This window comes from Sorex fumeus, unplaced genomic scaffold, assembly GCF_029834395.1.
Source record: "Sorex fumeus unplaced genomic scaffold, SorFum_2.1 ptg000018l, whole genome shotgun sequence".
Taxonomy (NCBI): Eukaryota; Metazoa; Chordata; class Mammalia; order Eulipotyphla; family Soricidae; genus Sorex; species Sorex fumeus.
Window position 1 is genome coordinate 34,778,860 of NW_026606075.1, and position 23,126 is coordinate 34,801,985.

General features: G+C 39.4%; 1 protein-coding gene across 1 annotated transcript in view; it reads right to left on the reverse strand.

Annotated features, from left to right (window-relative positions):
* Nucleotides 1–17,015: 17,015 nt before the first annotated feature.
* CWC27 (CWC27 spliceosome associated cyclophilin) overlaps nucleotides 17,016–23,126 on the reverse strand; it is a 260,727-nt gene continuing 254,616 nt past the window's right edge. Inside the window, exon 14 of the mRNA XM_056112526.1 lies at nucleotides 17,016–17,444. Within this exon, the coding sequence (XP_055968501.1) occupies nucleotides 17,282–17,444 (163 nt within the window). The 3' untranslated portion in view covers nucleotides 17,016–17,281. The remainder of the gene's footprint in view (nucleotides 17,445–23,126) is intronic.

Consider the following 23,126-nt stretch of genomic DNA (forward strand, 5'->3'; position numbering starts at 1 on the left):
GACTAGCTTCACTCAGTGATCTCTGAAGTGCCCCAGCACCTGATTCTGGCTTTTTGGATTAACCCACAAACATGAAGCTGTGAACACAGAGGTCCTGTGGGCAGGGTGTAGGGAAGAACCGAGAATGTGGAGAGCTATGAAGTCGGAGGCAGATCTCAGGCCAGGTAAGTAGAGCTGGCATCCTGCAAAGAGCCCTACAGATATGAATTGTCCCGCTGATCTGTTTTAATCACATTAAGGCTTGCCAGTTCTTACTCCTTTCTTTCTTTTTTATTCCCTCTTACCAAACAAAGGTCTCGCTGGGGTTGCTTTATGAACTTTACCGGCACACTCAGGCCTGCATCGCGTTAGGGTGCCTTGGCAGGGAAAGGGGTCTTTTATCTGCTTTTGATCACGGTTGGAGTCTCAGGCCTTTAAATCTTTTGAACTCACATCCATTGTTCCACAGTCGCTGCTACTGATTCTACAACCTCCGTGCTCTCTTGATTATATTTCTTTGGCTCAAATATGGCCTTTTCTGCCTTTTGGGCCCAAGGGAGTAGGGAGGAGGGTTCCTAAGCTATAATCAGCAGCTTGAGTCCCTGTGACCTCTCTGGAGCTTGTGGTAACTAAGAGTCAACAGCTCTGGTGTAAGGAAAAACAGCAGCAGGTTTCTATAGCTCAGGAAAAAATGACCCAGTTCCACGACAAAAAAGTGACAGATGGTAGCTGCTAAAATCAGTTTCTTAAAGTGGGGTTGTCATCAGAATTAGCCAGGAAATGGGGAAATAGACTTTTCCAGGGTGGGGAACAGGACAAACATCTGAGTTTCCCAAAGTTCTTGGGTGATTTTGACATCAGCTGAGGCAGTTGTCCCTGGGTTATGCCCTAGATTAAGGCAATCAGGGGCAGCACTCAGCCTTGGCACCACAGAACATCTAGGGGTGGCACGGCTAATCTGATTTTAGGGGGCTCTGGATATACATTGGGCTCAGTTCTCCAAATCTAGTTCTCCAAACCCACTCCTGGGTATGACCCAGAACCTTGTGATTAAGAACTGCAGAATCGACCCACCTGACTAGGTTAAAGTCGAGAGGAGCTTGTCAGAAAAGGATTCTAAGCTAGGTAAGCTTTGACTGAACAAAGAAATAGTAATATCAGTGATAAGTATTATTAAAACTGTCATAGTGTGATTAGTGTTTTCTTTAGCACAGTGTTGGACACTTTACTAGTGTAAATCAATTTAATTTTTATGAGATTCATTTGAGATAAACTCTATCCAGTTTACAGATGAGGAAAGCAAAACTGAGAAAGTTTAGGTAAAATCATCTAAGGATTTCTAGCTAGTTGGTAGCAGAGACAGACCTTGAAATGTTTGACTCTAGAGTGAAAGCACATTGATGTCAAAATCTCCATGGCACAGGCCAGTGAGTTCTAGACCTAGAATGGAGTCAAGACAAGTTGGGGTGGAGTTGAGAGAAGAAATAACCGTCAATTCGAAAAAATGCAAAGAGCAATTAATTTGAAAACTCATTTTACATATTTAGAGTGGTGGTTTCAATTTGATGATTTGTAGTTTGAGAACTTAGTAGGTTCATAACATTTTAATATTGACTTGAGGAGAAGACAGAGGCATATAAAACTAAGTCAGCAGACCTGGGGGATGATTAGGTTCTAAATCTTATTTTAATAAATAATTATTCATACTTTCCCAGAAATATTTCAAAGGAAATCAGTGTAATTTTTATTGGTATAGCCCTTACTTTTTTAGCAGTCTCCAAAGCACTCACCAATTTGGTTTACAAATGATATTGATGATGACCTGGAAACCAAGTCACCCTTGTACCAGGGACATGAGTGTCCAGTGAGAGAACAGTGAAGAAAATGACAAAGTACTCTTTGGAGGTTGATGATAGAAATCTACATATGAAAATAATCACACCTTGGGGATCTTGTAGGGTCTGTAAGCACTACTTATTACTCACCAGTTGTAAGATGTCCCAGCATTAATCCATCTTGGCAGTGGGTAGGACATTACCAAATGACTCCACTGCCTGCTAACTTCATCCAAACTGTTGGCTGGAAAAGTAAACAAGTGAATGTTCACTCTGCAAGATGACATGGTGGCCTCTGCAAAATCTGTCTTAGAGAGGTACTGCAGGTAAGTAAACCAGGGTATGAAAATCTGGTTTTCCATTGATCCCATTCCAACAAATTCTGAAACATCTAAGTGATACCTTGGATGTGGTTTCCCTTAAGGTTTAAGCAGATTTATGTCAGGCCAATGGAGTTATCGTCTAGCCTTACAGTACTTTGAGGTGGCTATGAAAGGTCAAACTTGGTCCCTTTCATGTTGATTTTGAGAAAGGGAAGAATGTTTTGGTTCTTGTAGGTACTTTAATATTTTTAGGTCAATGTTTACTTCAAATTCCAACTTATTAAAATGATTAGAAAAATGGGTACTTGTAGGAAAATAAAGAAAAAAAGAAAAACAAAAGAAAAATGGCATTCAGATGCTGGATGACCTCTGTGTACCACAATTTTGAAATGAATGCTTCGTGTGTGTGTGTGTGTGTGTGTGTGTGTGTGTGTGTGTGTATGTGGAGAGAGAGAGAGAGAGAGAGAGAGAGAGAGAGAGAGACAGAGACAGAGAGACAGAGAGATACACAGAGAGATACACAGAGAGATACACAGAGAGGTACTATTCTAGGAGGTTATTGATACTTGTTAGTACAGAGGGAGGGCTTTATTCCAGTAATCAGAAGCTGGACAAGAACTGTATCAGAATGTCACCTAGAAACACAGCCATCCCCTAGTCTAGAAGGTCACAAAGATTTCCTTCTTAAATCTAGGATTACTGACAGTCTATGGAGAGACTAATTACTCACGTATCTCATAGGGCTGGGAAAAATTTGTTGTTGTTGTTTCTAAATTTTGCTGAGTGACCACTGACTTGTAGTCTTGGTAAAGAACCATCTGCTCTGGAATGCTGTAGAAGGCAGGGATAGAGACACAGGGCTGTAGACACAGTAGCAAAAGTTCTCTGATTAGAATCTGAATTTCCAGTAGCACTGCACTGTAGCACGGTCGTCCCATTGTTCATCAATTTGCTCAAGTGGGCACCAGTAACGTCTCCATTGTGAGACTTGTTATTACTGGTTTTGGCATATCGAATACACCACAGGGAGCTTGCCAGGCTCTGCCGTGCAGGCGAGATACTCTCCGTAGCTTGCCGGGTTCTCTGAGAGGGACAGAGGAATAGAACTCAGGTTGGCTGTGTGCAAGGCAAACACCCAACCCGCTGTGCTATCGCTCCAGCCCTAAAATTTCCAGTACTTTTCAACAAATAAGCAATGGTCTCTGTAAGTGAGATGGAGCTTTTTTTTTTATATCAAGTAACAGGTTTTATTACTAAATCTGTAGGTCCATGCTGCAAGTTTTACAGGAAGATATGAATCTGACTGGACTGTTTTCTGGGGGAAACTGTGATGTGGCACAAACTAAGTGGCATGGAAAAGTCAACGCTAAATGCTTTGGCCCCTATGTTGGCTTGATCTCTGGGAGATCTCACTGAATTTTTCAGAAGGAGTTTAAGAACTGATCCCACAAACGAGAGGAAAGGGAGAACTGTTAAAGCAAAAGCAGAAAAAGAATCTGGTTTGAGAGCAGTAGAAGAGAATTCTAAGAAGGTAGATTTGGGTTTGGTGGAAAGAATATCTTGAATGATCTTTGAGGGTACAGTTTTATAGAGTTTTAAAGGAACCCTAAGAAATGATCTGCCTGCTAGCAAATAAAGGAGGTTGACAGCAAAGGGGACAAAGGAAGTTGTCATGTCCAGCTGTGCCATTTACTGAGCATCGCACAAGGAACCCTAATCTAAGAGGACGTGATTAACATCAAAGCCATCCATTTGATTGTTGTGACAAAAACGTTTCAATTTTTTTATGAAGATGCTTTAAAATGCCTTGTTTAAAGAAATTAGTGTACTTAAAATTTTCTGACAAAAGTGTGTTGGGGAATGGGTACCATTTTTTAATGGACATAAAGGTACTATACTTATTAGCAAGGACCCTGAATGCATGTGTAGATACAGTACTCAAAAGCCATACCAAGTAGGATCAGTGCAATACTCTAAACAAGAATCTGTTTTTTCACCCTTACCCTTGTCAATATTATGGTTAAAATGGAAGCATTAAAGATTAGTATTTTTATGTGGGGGAATAAGAAAGAAATGATTGGGAATGAATAGTTCTGTATTATAACTTGTATCTTGAAAGCTAGTAATTTGAATGTTCTGAAAATAACTAAATTGGTTTATTTTTTCATTCCTATCTTGTCCCAATTCCCTCTCACTAGGATGTGAGAGCAATTCTAGTAGTTTCAAATATTTGAAAACGGCAAGAGACTAATTCCTTAGAAAATGTTACTGCTAAAGTCAAACCAACTTGATTCACATATGAAATCCTTGATGTGTTTCAAAAGCAATATTGAAAGCACAATAAGAGTAAATTTTGAGGTGGTGGGAAACATAAACTGGTGAAGTTGTGGCTCTGAGAACATTGTATAACTGAAATCCGATCATGAACAACTTTGTGATTGTGTATCTCACAATGATCTCATAAAAAAAGTAAATTTGAATTTCTATTGTGACACCTTAAGTAAGGAAGGGCTGCTAATAAAATTATTCAGTTTCTTGTCTTTTCTATATATTTCGGGAAAGTTTAAGAGAATGAGTTAAAGCATATTATAACAACAAAAAATTCATTCATCTTTCTTGTAGATACAATTATTGCTGCCCCCCCCCAAAAAAAAAGAGGTGCCTGAGACTATATGAAAAGAACAAACACTGTAATCTTGATGGTGTGATGAGGACAGACATTTCCCTGATAATTTTTTGAATAACTAGTTTGCTATCAACTATCTTTGGGGTATTTCTTAGAAAATGATGGCTGTGGGAAGGTTATGTTTGAACACCTGGATAAATCACCCACTGTTTCTGTGAAACCAACTGGTATTTAAAAATTTCCCCCCTATTAGATAAGTAGGTGACTCACTTAGCCTTGGAGCACCAGAAAGCTCACCAAGATCATTAATTATATTTCCCAATCATGTAAACACTGTCCAGGAAGGACTGTGGTGGGAGGTGCTGTGAATTGAGGACAGGCAACCTGTCTTAATTTTCTTTGGGGCTTCCCAGGTTGATTGCCAAAGTGTACTTCATGCAACATCTGTGAAAAGTTCTGTATAACAAAGAACACAGTAAGTTTACCTAGGAAATTCTTCATAAGAATTAATGAAGAATATGATCTGTAGGTAAGAAAACAATAAAATCAGTCTTACCATTTTAGACTCATGTATCCAATAAGTATATTTTATCCTCTAATCTTTTTAAGACAACATCTAAATATGATTCACAGAAAACAGTAATAAAAACTAGAATCACTTGATTAAAAAATAAAACAACAGATCCTTGGAGTCCCATTACAGATCAGTGTACTTGTCTGCAGTCATGTCATGTCTTTCTGCCTGGGAAACTAATATTTTTTAATAAAGTGGGGCTGGAGCGATAGCACAGCGGGTAGGGCGTTCGCCTTATAAGCGGCCAACATGGCCGACCCGAGTTCGATTCCTCCGCCCCTCTCAGAGAGCCTGGCAAGCTACCGAGAGTATTCGATATGCCAGACACAGTAACAACAAAGTCTCCAATGGAGACGTTACTGGGCCCGCTCGAGCAAATCGACGATCAACGGGAGGGCCTTTACCTTTACCTTTACCTTATTAAAATCAAGTTTTTCTTCAATATTTTTTAAAAATCGAGGGATAAAGATTTAAAATAGTATTAACTTTATTTATTTTAATTTTTTGGGGGGGTCACACCTGGCGAGGCACAGGGGTTACTCCTGGCTCTGCACTCAGGAATTACTCCTGGGGGTGGTCAGGGGATCATATGGGATGCTAGAAATCAAACCCAGGTTGGCTGTGTGCAAGACAAATGCTCTACCTGCTCTGCTATTGCTCCAACCCCACTTTATTTATTTATTTATTTATTTATTTATTTATTGCTTTTTGGGTCACACCCAGCGATGCACAGAGGTTACTCCTGGCTCTGCACTCAGAAATCACCCCTGGCAGTGCTCAGGGGACCATATGGGATGCTGGGAATTGAACCCGGGTTGGCCGCGTGCAAGGCAAACGCCCTACCCGCTGTGCTACTGCTCCAGCCCCACTTTATTTATTTTTAATTTAATTCATTACAGTTAAGGCAATGGTGTGGATTTTTATGATCTTGGTATACCCAATTACCTCTTCTCAGCACCACCACCAGAGTGCCTACGATGCCCCCGACTCCCAACTCCCAGAACTGCCCTTGTGTTTTATCTGATCTGCCCACTTCCCCGACCAATTCTGGTGATCTCACTTTGTACTCCAGTACCCGGAGTTTGTTATCAATTGATTTTTATCTATTCCCTTGTTTTGTTCGGGACACTGATTTTAATATTTTCTTATCCCCACCATCAGGGTGATTTTGAAACACATAAATACGCTTATGGTCTCACATTAATACATTTATAATCTCACAGGTGTTGGTGGGAAGAGATCAAAAGGAAAGAGAATTTTGCCTTGGAAAATTAAGGCAAATTTTGTTGAATTTTGAACAAGAAAGCTGTTTGAGAAAACTGGGATGCATTTATAAAGGTCATGCAACTAATTGTGTGGGTTGATAAGCCTGGGGTGGAAAATATTTGGCACTGTGTATTTGCAAAACCATGAATTGCATGGATATTTAGAATATTTACCTATAAACAGGAGCACATTATCATACAACAATCATAGTTTAAATCCTAATAAATTGGAATTTGTAACTATAAAAATAAACTTGATGCTTATCAAATAATATGGTTGGAATTTAAAAAAAGTCCTGCAAAGTACCTAAACCAAGAACTGAATATTTTTATGTTAGATTTAAGAATTTAAATATATATAAATTTTTGGATTTGGCAATTGTTTTGCCTGTTGACAGATTATATAATGTGAATTTATGAAGTAATACATGTACAGTGTAATCATTTTAAATCTAATTTTATCTGAGTTATTCATACTTATGTCCAACTGAGTTTCTATTCTATGCCACATAAACTCAAATATCATTAAAATATTGTCTTAGATAGGACAGCCTGAATCTAATGTTCTTGATCTTTTCTTGAAATTAGACTTGAAGGGAAGTCAATTGGTGTGGCTCTAAAATGAGAGGGGAACCTTGTAGGAAAGCTGTGGTCTCCAACTTTGTGGTCTCCAACTTCCCTCTGCCTGTGGCCTCTGGATGGGAGGTTGAGGGCGGGGTCTCCAGGGGATTCCCCGTTGGTTTACTACTGTGGGGAGGCTGACGGCAGCTGTTTTCCCAGGCCTCCCTCCACACTTCCAGCCTTGGGTGATGTGTGGTTCCCCTCCCTATCTGGTCCATCATGACTTCCTGTCTTTCACTGTAATGTCTTTCAGATCCGCTCCTTCCTGCTGTTTTCCCAAGCCTGTTTCTGGTCTGGGCTCTGATTACCTCACACACACCTGCACTCTCCAGCATCCTCTTTCCTGTCTACAACTTTTCCTCTCTCCATCTTCCCCACTTAATACAGTTGTTAGAATTCTCTTCTAGCATTGTTCTTCTCCTCCAGCAGCTCCCAAAAGCATCAAATCCAGCTCAGGTTCTCTGCTCCAAAGCCGCCTCTCATTGCCCAGGCCATTATCTCCTTTACAGCTGGACGTCACTCTAGCCAAGCAAATGTCCTGACACCATGTCTATACAATGCTACAACATCTGGTTAATCCAGTCAACTCTGTCAAATCTTCAGTTAATCATCTGGATGTTTTGTCTACAAGACGCCAAACATCTGGATTGACTGAAGAAATTCACTGCATTGATGGAGGATTTTTTTTTTTTTTAAAAATTGCTCTGACCAGATGTTTTGGCACCATGTAGACATGTTGCTATCCCTGACATTTGTCTTAAGGGCTTGTGCAGACGTTTTTCTCCACCTGGAACATGACCTGTATCCTTGATGCCATGTTCTCCCTTCATTCCAAATTATGACCAAAATTTCCTCTGCCAGGAAGCAGTTCTGGATTAATCTGACTAAACTTAATCTCTTTCTTCAGCTCTAATATTCATTTAGTTGATATATGAATGCATTTATCTATATCTATATGTATGTAATTTTATTCAACCGAAATCACAGCGCTACATTTCTATCTGGGGGTGTTGTCCTCATTCTGCACTCCACTATATTTCAAACTACCAGGAAAATGTACAATGCATCATAAAACAATCTGGCTTGTACAGTGGAACTAAGGATAGACATTCTGGAAGTCGGTCTGCGTTGAATCCTAGCTCCTCTATCACCTGGACAAATTAGTTAACTTTAGTAAGCTTCAATCTTTTCCTTCTCATTTGTAAAATGCAGAAAATGTAGCCTACTTCAGAGAGTTACTTGTAAGAGATAATACAGATAAAATGCTTGGAGTGTTTGGCATAAAGTAAATATCAATTACATGTCAGTTCTGATCCATTCTTTTTTACTCTGATAGTTGCACAAGGCAGCTATTTCCCATGAGTGAATAGAAAACAGATCAAAAGAGGTTCTATGATTTGTCTGCTAAATCAGTTACAGGTATGAAGCCTTTTAGTTCTACTTTCTCCACATTCCACATTGACACTCAGTTCCTTCAAGTCCCAGAAATTAGAATACTACTTTCTAAAAAAGAGGAGTTACTCAAGGAAGCAATCTAGTTAGAAATGTGTTTTCTTCCAGGCCAGCGGTTCTCCCAGTGATTCCCAGATGTCTGTGGACCTATGCCCAAAGGATCTTTTGTATAAATGAGAAAAAAAGAACAATATAGTAATGTCTTCCAAAAGTTAAACTTATTTAAACATTAGAGTTGCCTTTGGTGGTAGTATCCCTCCTCATTTAAAAAAATTTTTTTTGAGGGGAGGCATATCCTCAGGACTCTAGGTTTATTCCTGCCTCCGGGATCATTCATGGCAGAGCTTATTGGGCCATATGGGCTTCAGGGATCCAACCCAGGTTACCATGTGCAAAGCAAGCATCCTGCCTGCTGTTCCCTACCTGCAGCTCTGGGCCCCTTCCTTCATTTTTAGTGTGCAGATACCCTAAGTTTAAGAAATGATGGCACTATTAAATCACAAAATACAGAAGAGCCCTTGATAGGATTTTAAAAAATGTTTTGATTTATTCATTCAACAAATCTTTTTTGAAGACCTACTTGTCATGGGCTGGAGCAATATCACAGTGGTAGGGCATTTGCTTGCATGGGGCACACCCGGCTGACCTGGGTTCAATTCCTCCACCTCTCTTGGAGAGCCCGACAAGCTACTGAGAGTATCTCGCCTGGACCGCAAAGCCTGGCAAGCTCCCTGTGAAGTATTCAATGTGCCAAACAGAGTAACAACAAGTCTCACAATGGAGAAGTTACTGGGCCCACTCAAGCAAATTGATGAACAATAGGAGGTCAGTGCTACTACTACTTGTCAGGCTGTTTTCACTTGGGGAGCCCCAGGGCGGGGGACAGGCAAGAGCTCTCCCTGCACCAAGGGACCCACCCACAGCAGCCAACCTCCACTACCCAACCACTGCCACACTCCAGGCTGCAGCCGCGCAACACATCATAAGACATTTCCTACACATTTTCTATAATTACCACATACATTATATATATATGTGTGTATATATATATATGTGTGTGTGTGTGTGTGTGTGTGTGTGTGTGTGTGTGTGTGTGTATATATATAATCTCAGAGAGCCCGGCAAGCTACCGAGAGTATTCGACCTGAATGGGCAGAGCATGGCAAGCTCCATGTGGCGTGTTTGATATGCCCAAACCAGTAACTATAACAGGTCTCATTTCCCTGACCCTGAAAGAGCCTCCAATCACTGGGAAAGATGAGTAAGGAAAGGCTGCTAAAATCTCAGGGCTGGGACGAATAGAGATGTTACTGTTGCCTGCTTGAGTAAATCGACGAACAACGGGACGATAGTGATACAGTGATACTACTTGTCAGGCACAGTGCCACACACTGGAACTATAGTAAACAAAACTGACAAAATACCTTACCTTCAGAAGGGTATTGAGGACTTTCTGGGATGGGACCTGGATGATAAACAGTAAATAATTAACCTAAGGAAGGCAAGTAATAAGGTAAAGAGCTTAAGATCGCATGAGATTAGGGTGTTCTTCACTCTAACCAGAGAGGCAGATTGGGACTGATTGTGGGGTGGAGGGTGGGGGTTGCAATTTGAAGCAAGTGGTTACCACAGATTTGTGAAGAAAGCACATACAACAGGAATCTAAACTATTTGGCCTGAGCAATAGGAAAGATGGGAAAGATGAGTAACAGATACGGGGGAACATGAAGACAAAGGTCCAGTGGAGACAGAGCTAGGAAACACAGGTGAGACTTGCATTTTGGACCTGTTATGGTCAATGAGATATGAAATCCACATCAGGGACACTATGAAACTTCATTCTGTAAGGAAGCTAGAACTAACAAAATATGTAAAACTTTTCTAAATTAAAAATAACTTTTGAATTCTTTTGTTGCTTGGGAGATAATACCCATTTTTAATCATTTCATTCACTCACACCAACAAAGTAGCATAGTATAACTGAAACAAACAAAAATATAATCACATTAGTCTTGCACTAAATTCTCAAAAATTGCAAATAACAGCTTATAAACATTTACCCCCACGAAAGGAAAATTGCAAATTCTAAATTTACTCATAACTCCTGAGAACCACAAAATAGGTACTTTAGACATTTATAGTTTTTAGAACATTTTATATTATAAAAATCCTAAACCTATTGAAGTAAAGAAATGAAGGGGGTTTTTTGCTCCAAAAATATCCTAATTGTTTTTTTAAAGTGCGGGGAATTTGAGCAGCAATATTATTATTTTCATCACGGAAATGAGGACTTTTTTTTTTTTTTTTTTTTTTGCTTACAGACCAAAGAACATCTTTTTAAACAGTGCCACGATGCCTTCAGGTATCTTTGCTGATTAAGAAACTTGTATTGATATCATGATCTAACCTTAAAGGGGTATTTCGCAACATACATGGAAGAGAAAGACCAGACTTCTATTGCTATTTCATCTAGAAGTTAGTCTTCTCTTTTCTCCAGGTAGGGTTCTCCACTCCTACCTTCATATACTACCTTTTCAAAAAACACCAAATAATATACTTGTACATTTGTACATTATTACTTATAGGGGATAATTTAAAGAACTGAGATTTTATTTCCATTCCTTTTCCCCCCCCCAACGGGTGAGATTTGGTTCTTTCTTTTTATTTTTTTTAAATAATTTTTTAAAAAAATTTTTATTAGTGAAACACCATGAGGTACAGTTGTAGACTTACAAATGTTTGTGCTTGGGTTTCAGTTATACAATGATCTAGTACCCATCCCTTCACTACTGCCCATTCTCCACCACCAATGATCCCAGTATCCCTCCCATCCCCCAATCCCCCTCATCCTCCCCCACCCGCCTCTGTGGCAGGGCATTCCTTTTTATTCCTTCTCTCCTTTTGGGTGCTGTGGTTTGCAAAAGAGGCATTGAGTGGCAGTCATGTTCGGTCTATCGTCTACTTTCAGCATGCATCTCCCATCTGGGAGGATCCTCCGAACACCTTTTACTTGGTGCCCCTTCTCTATCTGAGCTGCCTTTTCTAGCATTAGCGGCTGGCCTCCAAGCCATGGAGTGAACCTCCTGGAACTTATCTCAACTATTCTTGGGTGTTAGTCTCTTATTTTGTTACTTTATATTCCCCAGATGAATGCTATCTTTCTATGTCTGTCCCTCTCTTTCTGAATCATTTCACTTAGCATACTTTCCATGTAGTACCACTTGTATGTAAATTTCATGACTTCATCTTCATAGTATTCCATTGTGTAGATGTACCAAAGTTTCTTTAAACAGTTATCTGTTCTTGGGCACTCGGGTTTTTTCCATATTTTGGCTATTGTGAACAGTGTAGCAATGAACACAGAATGGTTGCGTCTTGAATTGGTCATTTGACTGAGGCAAAAAAAAAAAAAGGAAAAGCTGCTAAAAACAATATTGCTGGTACCATGGTAAAATTGAAAAATAAATAGTAAGTTCAAGCAAAGAAACAATATGTAAGTGGGGAAAATAAATGTGAGCCAAGGGACCTTGCAAAACTCCACCACAAAAAGTTTAAAGATCAAACTAGTCATAAAAACATATGGTTGCTAGAACATAGAATGCAACCCAACCATGTGAAATAGCACATAAAGTTGTGCATGACTGTGATCTTTGCAGGTTAATAACATTGGTGAGCTTTCACTTGAAACCTGTGTTCTCCCTTGAATGTGTATATTGCTGGCTTATCTCGTTGTCTCTCATTTTTTTTCCACCTGGAGAAGCCCATGTTCACTCTTGAGCATGCATTTCTTCTTCCCTCAGGCCTAAGTAAATTTTTTCAAGAAATACTATTTTGCTTCACTTAAAAGCTTTTGCACGGGGCTAAAAACATAGCACAGAGGGTAAGATGTTTACCTTGCAATCAGCCGACCCAGGTTCGATTCCCAGCATCCCATATGGTCCTCCAAGCACTGCCAGGAGTAATTCCTGAGTGCAGAGCCAGGAGTAACCCCTATGCATTGCCAGGTGTGACCCAAAAAGCATAAAAAAATTTTTTTTGCGAGTTCTTTTCTAGTTAGCTAGTGAAAGAGCACAGAATGGGAGAAATAACCAATCTGCAAATGCTCCTTCTCTCCCTCCCTCCCTTCCTTCCTTCCTTCCTTCCTTCCTTCCTTCCTTCCTTCCTTCCTTCCTCCCTCCATCCCTCCCTCATTCGTTCCCTCCCTCTCTCCCTCCTTACTCCCGTCCTTCCTCATTTTATGAAGCTTGAGATTTTTGACAAAAATACTAGTATATGGGTTGGCCAATGATACTTTGGGGGAATTAATGAGTATTATTTCTATAAGCCTGGGCTTTCTAATGCCCATCCTAGGAAGATTTGGTATTTCATTTTTCATCCTGAATTAAAATTACATCACACCATTATTTAAAAGGGTTCCCCCCTAAACTATGGCTCCTGTTTTACTTCTCTTCATAAAGAGCTAAAAGAAGAAAGGTGATAAAACATCCATGGGGCAGGAAACTTTCTGCTTTCTAGTAAGCAGAAGTGGTAGCACCTGATAAACTCTATAGTCACTGGAACAGAGTCAATACCATATGGAAACAGACCCCCACCCCCATTTTTTTTGTGAATGACAGTGTTAAAGAATGTAACCCCTCTTAACTTCTCTACACCACGTACATACAAATTGCTTATACTGATACAACCCTCAATGGTAACTCACTTCACACCTCCATTTTCTTTCTTGTTATCACCAAGATAAACAGCATGTTTGGGCAATATTCTGCATTTATCTAACCTTGTCCATACAGGCCACACTGATACAACAGAACAGGTTTATGTACCTCACACGTCAGATCCTATCAAGAAACTTGGTAGTGACAGTTTGATAAGGACACCACAGCTTATTGAACTGGTTCTAAAAACAACAGCAGCAAACCACTCATCTCCTCACACTTTTCAATGACCTTGTTCTATGGTGTCTCCATTTTTAGCTGCAGCAGATGCATTACTGTGTGGCCTCAGCACATACAGAGAGCTGAGGATCTAAGACACTTTGCATTTTCACATTAAACCATTAGAGAAGATCTAACAGAAAAGAGTACTTACTTCTCAGAAAATTAAAAAATTGAGCTGCTCTTCCCTTTGCTGCCTCTAAAGAAAAGCCTTCTGTGTCAGACAATGAACGAAAATGCTAACAGACTTAACTGTGCCAGGATAGATAACATCCCCAGGCACGGCAAAGAAACAGAGATCCAAATAAAATCATAATGATATATAAAGGCAAATTTCCCGATCTTTTCATTGTCTTTGAACTAATTTTTTTTGAAATTCATATAGCCCAAACACTTTTGTGTGACATTTCCAAAGACTTTACTATAAGCAAATTTAATACATCTAATACATAATTCAGCTATGTTCTTAAGCTCTTTGAAAACTGTTATTGCTATTAAGTTCAAAGTGAATTTTATTGTTATGGCAAACAATATTCTGATAAGATTCTAATCTCTGTGGAATTTCAGATCTTTCACTTCTTGTTATTAAAGTAGGATCAGGAGTATTCACCCAACTGAAGTTTTAATTTAGTAATTTTTTTGTCTTTCAAAGCCTACACGTATTATTCTTCCAGATTGTATCCTGGAGGTAAGTGAATCCCGTTGTTCTTGAGATATTACTACACTGATAAAGATGGGCACATTTGAGGAACAGTGGTAGAGAAAGATATGGTGCTTTAGACACAGACTGGTCCAGTGGTAATACATTTTGTAATAAAATACTGTAAGTATGGAAAAAATTTTCATTTTGTGGGTTTCAGTTATATATCCAATATTACAACTTTGTGGGCAGGGGGAGAAAGGACATACTTCCAACACTGTTTCATTTTTTTGTTGGCTTTCAGTCTGATCACTCTGCTTTTGAGTGGTTGACACTTCTCTCAGACACCTCTACCATATCCCTTACCTCCTTGAAATTTTCTATTTCCCGAAGCAAAAAGGGTTTGGGCTGGTATCGAGTGCCTTGATGTTTTCTCATCTCAGGTTTTAGATATGATCATAAGGAAAAAATGATGAAATGTATCAAGCATGCCAAATGAAATAAAATACTGTATGCGCAAATGAATCCATGTGTTTACATACATTTTGTCTCCTCAGAATTAATCATTGTTTTTGTGCTTTATTTTTTCACATTATTATTAAGATATGCTCATACTTGTTTTTAAAAATTTTTGCCACTATATTTTCAGTTATGCCAACAATTTACTCTTTTGTGTCATATCTGGTGACGCTCAGGGCTTGCTCCTGCCTCTGAACTCAGGAGCCACTTTCTGGTGGTGCTCATGGAACCATAGGGGATGCCGGAGATGGAATCTGGGTTGGCACATGCAAAGCAAGTGACTTACCTGGTATTCTTACCTGGTATACTTAACTCTCTAGCCCCTACTCTGTCTTGTTGAATGATTCAATGCTCTTTAATATGAATCTTGTTAATCAATCTGTGAAAAAATTTGTAGGATACAGCCATAGGATTAACATTTTTGGATCAATTGATATGCACATCTTGTACCTCACAAGACACTGCCAATCTCTTAAATACTGCATCACTAACAATGGAGATCTTTTGAACAAGTTCCCTGGGTCCAAAGTTTCAGATACAGTAGCCTGAAATTAGGTTGGTGGTAGTTGATAGTAGAACAAAGTTTGTATTTCCAACATGTTCCCAGAAATTCTGCTGCCCCTGTAATGCAGCATTTGGGACTATATTTTATGACCAGTGCTCCAGAGTCTAGCTTTTTAGACTGTAGGTCACCACTGCATATGGGTGGAATAACTGAATTTGGGGGTCATAAGAACTTGCAACAAAGTTTCTGAATGTGCAACAACCAAAAATTAATTCAAAATCAAAATCAAGTGCATAATGCAGTTGAGGTGTTTTTGACACCATATGCCCTTGCTGCTTGGATTCTTACACAGAAAGGGGTTGGGAGTGGAAAAACTTTAAGCTGCTTCTAGGGCAATGGTTTTCAACCTTTTTCCATCTGCAACCCTGAACAGATCCAAGAGCTGTCAGCTGAAAAATTACAGTGTTAAGTGGTGATAACTTTTTCACAGATTGGAAGGAAATTTCTGCAGACCTGCCCGCAGACCAGTGATTGAAAACTATCACTCTCTTAGAGAAAGTATTGGATTATACTTCAAAAGTGAGAGATGTACTGAAAAGTTGTAGCTGGTAAAGTTTTACTAGGTAACCAAATATTAGGCTGGGGATATAATTTTATCTTTCAGAAACTATAAAAAATCTATATAGTAAACAATCAGTATGAGTGAATGTCATCAGAGGTTACTATCTTAATGAGTTCTACTGCTGGAATGGAACCTGGAAGGTACATACTCCTGCCACTGGTGTGCTGAGAAGGGCAGAAGGTGGCAGGGAGCCCGGGAAGGTCAGGCTGTGTACAATGTGCGTGGCGGGGGCTGCTGCCCCTGGCAGTCTCCTATGTCCATCAAACCCAGAAGTTATTTAAGGCATGAGGTTATTCATTATGTTATTTGGCTTCTTTTAGACATTTATATGCAAAACAAAAACCAATCTTTGCATTATGTAACCGAAAAGTATATTCCAAAGTTAATACTATGGTAAAAGAATGACAAGAAGTTTTCCTCAAATATTCTGTGAGAATTTCCAACTATGGTACATTTACACAATGAAATGCTATGCAGCTATTGGGAAAAATAAAGTCATGTAATTCACTTCTAAATGAATGGGCATGGAGAGTATCATGCTGAGTGAAATGAGTCAGGAGAGAATGACTGCTCTCATTTGTGGTATAAAAAACAAACCATAGTATGAGACTAATACCCAAGGACAAGTGCCAGGAAGAACGGTCCATGGTTGGATGCTTGCCACAAGTGCTGGTGGGGCAGGGCATTTGGAATAGATAAGGGACCATGATGACACAGATAGTTGGAACTGCATGCTGAAAATAGGTAAAGGAACACACGTAATCTCTCAGTATCAGAATCTGTATTGCAAACCATAATGTCCGAAAGAGGTGGAGGGGCGGCAGAGAGAGAGAGACACACACACACAGACAGACAGACAGACATACAGACAGAGAGACAGAAGGAAAGTGCCTGCCATAGAGACAGGCTAGAGGCAGGGTGGTGGGAGAGAAACTAGGGACGTTGGTAGTAGGAAATGTACACTGGTGGAGGGATGGGAGTGGGAACACTGTGATCCAACCATGAACATCTCTGTAACTGTATCTCACTGTGATTCAGTTAAAATAAAAACCCTGAAAATGAAGCCATCACATATTTTAGAATTAGCCAAATCATACCACAAAGAGTCTTACAGTCTGTACATGGTTAACATGTAAACTGGAAAGAAAGTTATTTTATTTCAGTTTAGCAATATAAAAGGTCAACAGGGGAAAAAAGCATTTATCAATAGCCAAAGTATTTGCTTATGTCTTTCCACAATTTACATAATAGTTTTTCAAAACCAGACAACAGGTTCAAAATACTTCTTTGCACACCCTTAAGTGATGCTATAGGGAACAATGGCTGTTATGGGGCCATTTATCACAGGAACATTTCCAGCTAGTTCTGGTTATCATTACTCTCCTTTTATTTTCTTTCCTTTTTCTCTCTCATCAGCTTTTTGCTTTCTTCTCTTCTTCTTTTGTTCACTGGATTCCGAGGATCATAGATTTCAAATGTGTCTGAGTCTTGCATGCTTGCATCTTTCACTTTTCTGCTTTTGTCCTCAAACTGAAGCACATGTGACATCCTAAAGTGAGAGAGAGAAAGGCTCAATGCTTTGGGCACAAGAACTATAAGTAGAAGCTCTACACTGCACTATTCTTGTCACACAGAACCATCAGATTCATTTTTTCCTGGTGCACCACATAGAAACAAACTTCTCAGAAATCAATTGAATTAAAAATTATGTTGAGTTTGTTCTGCTGGTTTGTGCTTCTTGCAGTGAGTCTCTATGTCAGTCTTCACGTGAGCTTCCTTCCTTTAGGGGAGGTTAGAAGAGTTCTACTCAGAAATGTTCCCTGAACTATAGTAAGAGAACATTCTGCCAATGTCCTCAAGAGAGTACACTTATCTGCTTCTGATTATAAACCATTCCTAGTCTGATTTTTTGCCCTTAGTGATTAGATAGGTCAAGAGAAGGAATGTGTTAAGAAGATTCTAAAATGATATTCATATGGTGTTTTTTTGGGGAAAATGCAGTGTTTAAAGTAAAACCATAATCCTCCCTCCCCACCCACCCTCCACCACATTACAAAAGAAAACCAAGTCGTGGCAGAGTGCCAAGGACTAATTTCTTTCTTTTACCTTTGGTTATAATGAATCTAACTATCCTGCTTTCCTACTTTATCAAATGCTTACTGGTCTTAAGGTATCAGCATGTGCTTGAATCTTAAGTGGTCATAAGTCGGCCATCCTTAGTAGCAGGGAAATATGTGATTAGTTCTGCCCCCATTAGGAGGTGTCAGGAATAAAGAGGAAAGTCAGAAGACCATATTTCAGTGCAGCTGAATGAATTTGGGAGAGAAGTTCAGTTATTAGATATAAACAAACTAAGCAAATTTTTCCCATTAGTTACTTAAACAACTTTTCAAACAGGAGTCCTCGGGGCTTTTCTTTTATCAAAGGAGATAGGGCTAAATTGCCTAAAGGATTAACACCCCACATTTGCCAGCTGAGACTTTCAGATGAAAACTAAATATTACATTCATTTCTTTTTCTCTACATCAGCAGAGATTCCCCCCCCCCCCCCACTCTTTTCCTCTGACAGTATAAATGTTAAGTGAAGTTTACTCATTTGATAAACTTCTTTGGATATACTCAGATTTTAAAGAATCTTGAAAGAATCTGGGCACAGGAATAAAATGTTACAGTATTAATGAGAGTACAATTAATAAGAGCTACTATTCATTAGGGCTGTTGGTTGAGCCGTTTCAACTAAATAAGCTGAGCCACCTGTCAATTTATAAATGTCCCAACCCAGAAAAGCTTTTTGGAATAATAATTAGTTGACTGATATTATTAGACAGATAGCCTAGAATCTAATTTACTTAGTGAGTAAATCACACCAACATTTTTATACTTTATTATTGACAAATTATTTGCATCACTTTATATCTGATCCCAATGGGCTTTTTATACTTTCACTGCTTTCCAAAATATTCTTATTCAGGGGCCAAAGAGGTAACAGAGTAAGAAGGGAATCTGGCTTGCATGCAGCAACCTGGGTTTTATTCCTGGCATCAAACATGGTTCCCCAAGCCATACCAGGAGTGATTTTTGGGCATAGAACAGAAATAAGCCCTGAACACTATCAAGTGTGGCCCCCGCCCCCCCCCCCCACGCCAAAAACACCCTCAAACATCCTTTTTAAGAGAATGCATCACAGGCTCATTGCTTATTTAGATGCATTTCCAGTGGTTTTCTTATATTTTCAACTTCTTATAGTTAACATATAAGAATAAAACAATCTCCAACTCCTAGAATAAGGTTGACTGCTACGCAGCCTATAAGAACAATTTGAAACACAATCAGATATAATCCATCAATAGTGACTTCTCTAATCCTAAAAGACCAGTGACAATTCACTTCATTAACTCACCTCTGAAAGCCAATTCATCAGTGACAGCCTCATGCATTTGAAAGTCAATCAGTGGCAGACACACTCTAGCGAACATGCTTCTGAAAATCAGCCAATCACTCAGTTTAGCCTGAATAATGGTGCTTCTATTAACCCCTAAACAATCCTTGACCCCAAACTCTATATAGGATTTGCAACCTGTTTTGCCCGCTTAAGAACGCGTCAAGCCTTTTGCTTCAGCTACTGAGGGGTGGTCTTTTTTTTGACATATTTTATAAACTGTGCAATGTACCCCAGAAAAGCACACTCTTTAGAAAGTGTGTGATCCAATGTGGATCAGGTTTAGCAGAGTGGAAAGACTGCAAAGTTACTTACTATATGTGATGGTTAAGCACAGACCCTACTCAGCATTTCAGATGTTCTTAATATTTTTCCAAATAAACTCTTGTGTTCATTCCTTAACCTAAGGAAATAGACCTTAAATTTTTTAGTTAAATATTCTTATATTGTTATCAAAAATTAAAACCATAATGTCTCATTTTATTAATACCCTCACATATTTAAAATAATGTCCTATTCTCTGGCTTCAAACACAAATGGTTTATCTGTAATATCCATAGCTATTAGAAACTATCCATGTTTTAAAAATGCCTCTACCAGAAATTAAGAACATGAAACAATACCTTCCTCCTGTCTATGCCAAGAAAAAATTTTGCAACTATTGGATTTAGTTGGCTCTGGTATAAGAACTGAAATCTAGACATGTGAAAAACAGCACAAAGTTCACAAAAAGAAACAGATTTTCCTACAAATTTGAAAAAACAGAAAGCCATAAATTAAAGTAGCTGCCTTTTTCAACTGTTTGTTTCATAGAGCACTACACTAAACAAGTCCAACATTTTGATTAATAACAAACTTAAACCCAGAGGAAAGAAGGGGCTATCAGCTTACAAAGTACTTCAGCTTTAATATCATAGTACTTAGCATGGCTGGTTACTCAGCAATAATATTTAATCTTTAATAGAAAGAAAAGCATAATCAAAATGCTTTACCCATTTATCTTTCAACATGCTTTGGTCACTTCATTTAAAAAAGCAAAACAAAACAGTTATTATGATTTTCAGCATAATAAACTCCTGACCTGTGTGCCTCCATAAATCACAGACTGCAAGAACTGAAAGCATGCCCAAATTTTATAGTCTCCTGCGAGAATACACATGCAGACGGTATAATACATACTTAATTCAAGTACATAGGGGCCTGGTAGATTACAATCGTGTATGTCCCAATAACTCAGAATTATCTGCTCTTGTGGCTGGTAATGAAATTGTCCCAACCAGAACAGTGAATTTTTTGGAATTAGTTACACACTGATCATTTACATATGGAAACCTCTGAACTTATTCATTTGAAGACAAATACAAAAATTCAGTTGTGTCTAACAAGAAATGCTGCAGAAGCTCTGATTCTGAATTAAAAACTTTGATGTTACCAAAATGCAAAAGTTTACCATTTTCACAGATGTGTTTGACAAGCAAGTTTTTGTATGTGTGGAACTGTATGGATATAGTGAACAGAAGTGAACTATTTTTCTTTTTTTTAAGGGCCTCTACCTTGACTAGCACTGTAGCATTGTCCTCCTGTTGTTCATCGATTTGCTCGAGTGGGCCCAGTAACGTCTTCGTTATGAGACTTGTTGTTATTGTGTTTGGCATATCGAATATTTCATGGGAAGCTTGCCGGGCTCTCTGAGAGGGGCGGAGGAATCGAATAGGGTTGGCCGTGTCGGCCACGTGCAAGGCAAACATCCTACCACTGTGCTATTGCTCCAGCCCTACCTTGACTAACCTCACTAATTTGATAACCAGGTTTTTCAGTATTCTGACATAATAACTATTCAGATTGGGATAGGAAAGTAATTAATACTAATAGGGAAAAAAGAAACTCATATTCAGACATATAGTAAGTTGCTACATTCCAAAAGAATTCCAAAATCAATTCATTTTTGACAAATGCTTTTGAATTATTTGTACTTACATAATGTAACAGTACCTTACATTATTTCCATTGGGAATTCTATAAATCTCTTTCCCACTTTCAAATTTCTCTAATAGATATTCATCACTCAACCCTCAGACTGTTGTAGGTGTAATAATCTTATCTATTACTATATGTAATGATCTTGTAACCTGCCCTAGTTTAAAATACTTCAGCCAGGCCCTTAAAACCCTCTAACAACAACAGGAAGTTCCTGTATCACCAATATTACTTTGTTTCTTTCAGCAGCTCCCATCATTTTGTAATTATCTGTTTACTCCACTGTGAATAGCCTGTTAGTTATTGAAGACAGTTTGATTCGTGTTTACAGTTCTCTACCCAGAGCCAAGCTGAGTGTGATTTGTACCAGCAATCAAAGCCTTGACACCCTCTGGACCTGTCTTGCTTGCTGACTGGTATTAGTTGGTTTCTAACCTTACACTTGCGGGTGCAGGGACTTTTTCACTTTTTATTGTTAACTTCTAAAATGTCTAACCACTTCTGCAGAAAGTCTCTTGCTTTGCACACATCCACCTTTTCATGCTCGGCACATCTACTGCACTGATGATGGCTTTTCTGTGCCCTGGTTTTAGGGACAGCTGGACTGCAGTGGGAGTAGAGCTTGTGTTCGCTTCTGTTTACTGTGGTACTTTATATGGAACTAAACAGAATTCTTTTGGAGGGTTGGTGCTCCCAGTGGTGCTTTGGACATAATCCTGGTTTTGTGTTCAGGGATCATTTCTGGTAGGGCTCGGGGATTTGAACCTGGGTTGGCCTAGTGCAAAGCAAGCAGCCTACTATATTATCTCTTAGACCAGGTATTGTCACCGTCACTGTCCTCCCGTTGTTCATCGATTTGCTCAAGTAGGCCCAGTAACGTCTCCATTGTGACAATTGTTACTGTGTTTGGCGTATCGAATACATTACAGGTAGCTTGGCAGGTTTTGCCGTGCGGGATACTCTCGATAGCTTGCTGGGCTCTCTGAGAGGGGCAGAGGAATCAAACTCGGGTCGGCCATGTTGGCTGCTTGCAAGGCAAATGCCCTACCCACTGTGCTATCGCTCCAGCCCAGACCTTAGGTAGGATTTTAATTTTATGTAACAAGTTTTAAACTTAACTTAAACATCACAGTTTACAAATTGGCTCACAATACAGTTTTTTCAAGGTTCCAACACCAATCCCACCACCAGTGTGTCCTTTCTTCTATGAATGTCACTCGTTTCCCAGCCACCCCCCTCCCAAGCTTGCCCCCTTAGCAGCCACAAAATGATTAACTTTATATTGCTTATTATAACAAAATGGCAAATGGAATTATCAAAAAATCACTTAATCACTTAACTTCCCGTTAGTCGTCGATTTGCTCGAGCGGGCGCCAGTAACGTCTCCATTTGTCCCTGTCGCGTGCTAGTGTAGCCCAATGGCATCTCTTCGCTCCGGGAACATGGAGGGCCTCAAACCGATCGTTCATGATCTTGACAAAGAAGTCTGACCATCTGGTAGGTGGGCGGCCACGCGGTCTCTTGACATCCCGTGGAATCCAATCAGTAACAGCTCTAGTCCAACGGTCGTCTTTAAATCTCATTACGTGACCAGCCCATCTGATTTTCGACACCTTGGCATATGAGACAGCGTCCCTGATCCTTGATCGTCGACGGATGTCAGAACTCCGGCTTCGTTCTCTCATTTGAGTGAAACGTGATATTCCAAGCATAGCTCTTTCTATTCTTCTTTGGGAGACCTGAATGGCGTTCTCATCTTGTTTGCGTAGGGCCCAGGTCTCTGAGGCATATGTTAATGCAGGAAGAACAGTGGAA